Genomic DNA, 5,272 nt, shown 5'->3' with positions numbered 1-5,272 from the left:
AAGTCTTCTGTCAGGCACTAAATGATCAGGAATTAGTCACTGAATAAAGGTATAACAAATGAATTAAAAATTAGAAAATCACATAAGCTACATACACATGGTGTTTTGCCACACAAATTGAAGAATCAACTGGTCATCGTAACTCCCTGATCGTCTGTCTTATTCTCACCACAACCTTCCAAGAATAACGGAGAGTTGAATATTTTCTTGTTGTTTCTTTCACATTTCAGACATGCCACAATGAAGGCCAACCAGACAGTCCTGAAAGAATTCATTCTTGTGGGCTTCTCCTCGTACCCACACGTGCGGACATTCCTCTTCGTGCTCTTTTTTGGCCTCTACCTCCTCACCCTCACAGGTAACCTGGCCATCCTGGGTCTGACTTGGGCGGACAGGTCTCTCCACACCCCTATGTACCTCTTCCTCCGTGCCCTCTCTTTCTCCGAGACCTGCTACACGCTGACCATCATCCCCAAGATGCTGGCAGACCTGCTCACTGAGAAGAGAAGCATTTCAGTCCCGGGGTGTGGCTTGCAGATGTGTTTCTTCCTGGGACTTGGTGGCACCAACTGCATCATCCTCACGCTGATGGGATACGATCGCTTTCTGGCCATCTGCCACCCTCTCCGATACCCACTGCTGATGACCAATGTGGTGTGTGGGCACCTGGTGGTCTCTGCTTGGGCCGGGGGCTTCCTTATCTCTGTGACAGAGACTGCACTGATATTCGGGGGCTCGTTCTGCACCCCCAACCTCATCCACCATTTCTTCTGCCACATGCGGGCCGTGGTGAGGCTGTCCTGTCTAGACAGCGACCTCACCGAACTCCTTGTAACAATGGTCTCGGTGTCAGCCTTGACGGGCACCTTCCTGCTCATCGTCACCACTTACGTTTTCATTCTGTCCACTGTCTTCAGGATCCCTTCAGCCGAGGGCAAGCAGAAGGCCTTTTCTACCTGCGCCTCTCATCTCACTGTGGTCATCGTCCACTTTGGCTTCGCGGCTATTGTCTATCTGAAGCCAGAAGGCTCGGGAGGAGATGACACACTCATCGCTGTCCCTTACACCGTCATCACCCCTTGCCTCAGCCCCCTCATTTTCAGCCTCAGGAATAGAGACATGAAGAATGCGTTCAGAAAGCTGCTGGCAAAGAGGAGTTTCTGAATACATAATCCTGGCTTGTAGGTGCATGATTGTGTGTTCCCTAATGTCAGTAGGCATTTATCATGCGATGTCTGGAGAAGGCTTGCCATTGGCCTTTTACCAGAGGTTGGCATGTAGGAAACCAGAGGCTGGGAGCTAACCAGTCACAAACATTACTTAGTTTTAAAAAAGTTGTTCAAGGGGCGCCTGGGTGGCGCAGTCGGTTGGGCGTCCGACTTCAGCCAGGTCACAATCTCGCAGTCTGTGAGTTCGAGCCCCGCGTCGGGCTCTGGGCTGATGGCTCAGAGCCTGGAGCCTGTTTCCGATTCTGTGTCTCCCTCTCTCTCTGCCCCTCCCCCGTTCATGCTCTGTCTCTCTCTGTCCCAAAAATAAATAAACGTTGAAAAAAAAATTTAAAAAAAAATAAAAAAGTTGTTCAATTACTTCTACTTCTACTGGCTGTTCCTCAAGATAGTACACTTCTGTCAGTCACCCTCAGGGCATCCTGCACCATGGATGGCTTTGGAAGAGCAAGATTGTGGAAGGGAAAAACAACCCCTCTGACCACAACACTGAGAGGTGCTTTAAAATATCTAAAGATTCAACGGTGGAGGAATTTTTCTAGGCAACATTGTCAGACATTGTGCTGTGCCTCCCAGGAGAAAAACATTTCTAATAAGTGATATCCTATGTAGAAATCATCAACAGTCTATTGTGCATGTCTGGATTGATGTGTATATTTGGTCAGTTCTATGCCATAATGATTACAGAAGTTTCTTTTAAACACTGTTCATGACTGTGTTCTTCAAGTGACTGTCAGAGGTTCCCTCTGAATATACAGGATATCTTGAAACATTGATCCAACGGGCAAACAAGGCAGTGGAGTCTCTCTGAAAGGCAGGGTCCCTGGATGAGGCCTGGAAATAACCCCCACGGTCTTTAAAAGGAAGACATTCAGAGCAAATGTGTAAAAAAAAAAAAAAAAGCACATGTCATGATATTGAAGGATGTGACAATGAAAGGTATTTTGGAACAATTTTGGCAGACATATGACGTGCAGTGAAGGAAACCAGATGCACATCGCGTCAAATCCTGGGGAATTTCTGACTTCTTTCCTCAGTTCTATTGTTAACCCAATTCGTGCTCTCTCCTGTGGGATGGAACCTTTGTGTTGGGGTTTCATGTACATCCGGTATTTGACAAATGTGGGGACAATGTCTGTTCCCCATCATTTACAGGGAAGTTATTAAGCTAACTGAGATAATGAACAAAAAATACTATGACCACACTCTGATTATGGTTACCTCTTGCCATGACTCTATATTCTTCTCTGGGACCATCTTATGCCTCACATACAGGCAGAATATGTCCCCTCTTCAATCTGTGCTCACTGCCTCCATGACAATGTTTCTTCGACTTTGGTTCCACCCTGAGAACTGACTATCCAATCTAGGGAAGTCATAAAGTCTTGTCAACAGATGCCAACCATTTACCCAGTCATGGTGGGCATAGAGAATATGATGAAGTGTAGACTCAAGTTCCTGAACTTGAGTTTGGACCCATTAACTTGCATCTACCCAATATGGTGACTGTGGAGGCATTGCTAGTTGCCTACTTAATATTCATTGTTGAGATAGAAATTAGTACTTGCAGGGGAGCTGGAAAATACCTACAGGTATAAAAGTCAAGAAACACACTTGTAAATAAATCATGAATCAAATGAAAGTCTTGGGAATCCTAGAAAAATGGTTTGAATTGGAGAAAAGGAAAACACTACAAGTCAAGGCTGGTGGGACATAGCTTTTCAGTGTTTACATGGAAATCCACGGCCTCCAAAATGCCTATTAGAGAAGTTCACAGGCTGAAAGCTAATAACCTAAGCATTCCTGTCAAGAATTCAAAACAGGAATAATAAACGAGCACAAAAAGATTGTAAAGAATAAAATGAATAGATAAGCGCAGAATTAATTAAATAATAGTTTGCAGTACAGTGGCTCAAAAAGTCAAAAAGTGGAATGTTGAAAATAATCATAAATCGTCTTGTTCCCTGGTGAGACTGATGAAGAAATTAAGACAGGAAATACAACTAAACAATGATGGGAATGAAAATTGGGGCATTTCTCAGTTCACACCCATACCTAAAAGATGAGACAATCCTGTGAGTGATTCCATGACCATGGATTTGAGAACTTACACAAAGTTGGAAAATTCCTAGAGAACACATATTAAAGTTGACCTGAGGAAACCAGCCGTTTCATTTTCAAGAAATAGAATTTTAGTTAATATATTCTACATCAACAAGAGGCAAACAAACCTCCGAATCCTTTAAGCTTCACTAGGAGATTTTGGCAATTTTCTAAAGTGGATGTTATGCCAAAAGTGCCCAAAACCTTGCCTGGAATAGAAAAGAGTAAAGACTCCTCAACTCAGTTTTGGGACCAGTACCATTTAGAAACTGGATTTTGACCTCTCATTCAGGAGCATAGACGCAGAACTCGGAGGGAAAACTCAAGTTGGATTTAGTTCAGAGATTCAAGGTTGGCACATTTGAAATAGATCAGTAGAATTTATCACATTATCAAAATAAGGGATATTAATCAAGTAATTATTTTATTGATGAAGAAGAACTTTTGGATAAAGTTTAATATCCACTCAGGGATGAATAAAACCTATTAGCATAATAGGAATCAACAGAATATTCCTGGAACGCCTGGGTGGCTGGTTAGTTAAGCGTCTAACTCTTGATTTTGGCTCATGATCTCATGATGTCATGATCTCACAGTTCGTGGGGTCTAGCTCCGCATCTGGCTCTGCACTCACAGTGGGGTGCCTGCATGGGATTCTCTCTCTGCCCTTCCTGTTCTCTCTCTCTCTCTCTCTCTCTCTCTCTCTCAAAATAAATAAATAAACGTTACAAATATATTTACTTAAACTCATCAGGCGATCAAACTTCCTTTTGTATCTGAGTGCAGTTGCCACACTATGCTATGTTGGTTTCGGGAGCACAGCCTTGGGATTCGAAAATCCAACTTCTCACTTCGTTGTGAAACATTTAAATGCATCCCCGCTCACTCAAGAAGAAGACAAGAATGGCTTCTCCCATCGTGTCCTTGCTGTCTTATTCCAGACAATCAGTTCAGTAAAATGGATCAAAAGACAGAAGGAGTATACAGGAAGAAACACAGTCATTTCTCATGAATTATAAAGTTCTTTATTTAGAAAATCCAAAACTAATCAGCAGATAAATCATTAGAATTAGCCTTCATTTTAAGGCTAAGGACTTGGTACATAAGCAAATAACCTACATCCCCATAAATTCGCAACAATTGGAATCTGGTTTTCAGAAACCATATCACATTTTGAAGTGCCGAAATATCAAAGTCCTAGAAAAAGTTTGACAAAAGTCATGCAAGAGGTCTCCATGGAAAACTGCAAATCATTATTAAAATAACCCTAAAAGACCTAGGCAAATGATGAGGTGCTCTTTGTCACGGATTAGAAGACTCTGTGCGGTGCAGATGTCCATTCTCCCCATGCTAACTTAGGTTTCAAAGAAATCCCAGTGACAATCCCAACAGTGTCCTTTCCTGCGTGTGAAAACGATAAGGGGATTTAAAATTAATATGGATTTACAAATAGCCACGACTCTCTTGAAGAATGCGTAACATGATTTGTTTTACCAAATATCAAGTCTCATCATGCAGCCACAGTGTGAAAGTGGTCCACGTTTCAAAGAGACCAACATGGAGAAGAGAGCCCCAAAGACCCACGCACACATGGGCACTGGGGCATATTTATGATAAATATGGCTTTGCAGAGCGGTTGGAAAACAATAGACTTCAAAAACTCACGCTTGCAAAGTTGCATATCCGTAGAGGCAAAAGGAAACCTGTCTCCCGAAACAACAACAGCGGCAAAATCAGTTTCTGGGTATCTAAACCTGACTGTGAAAGGCAGACGATAAACCTTCTAAATGTTGATATGAAAAAAAATTGTCTTCACAACATCCTTGGGACATGAGAGATTGTTTAAACTGGACGTTAAAATCTTAACTAAAAATGAGAAGATCGAGTGAATTAAAATTGAGAAATTGTGTTCATTAAAGAAGAAATGGCCAGCAAATGGACAG

At 42.5% G+C, this 5,272-nt stretch overlaps 1 protein-coding gene across 1 annotated transcript; it reads left to right on the top strand.

The window, feature by feature from the left end:
- Window positions 1-240: 240 nt before the first annotated feature.
- Window positions 241-1,164, top strand: LOC123584832 (olfactory receptor 10X1-like). The gene has a single exon (XM_045452416.1). It carries the CDS (start codon window positions 241-243, stop codon window positions 1,162-1,164), a length of 924 nt encoding a protein of 307 aa, XP_045308372.1.
- Window positions 1,165-5,272: the final 4,108 nt, after the last annotated feature.

Source organism: Leopardus geoffroyi, chromosome C3 (genome assembly GCF_018350155.1).
Source record: "Leopardus geoffroyi isolate Oge1 chromosome C3, O.geoffroyi_Oge1_pat1.0, whole genome shotgun sequence".
NCBI classification, from domain to species: Eukaryota; Metazoa; Chordata; class Mammalia; order Carnivora; family Felidae; genus Leopardus; species Leopardus geoffroyi.
The sequence above is the reverse complement of the archived record's forward strand: the minus strand, read 5'-3'. Positions and strand labels throughout refer to the sequence as shown.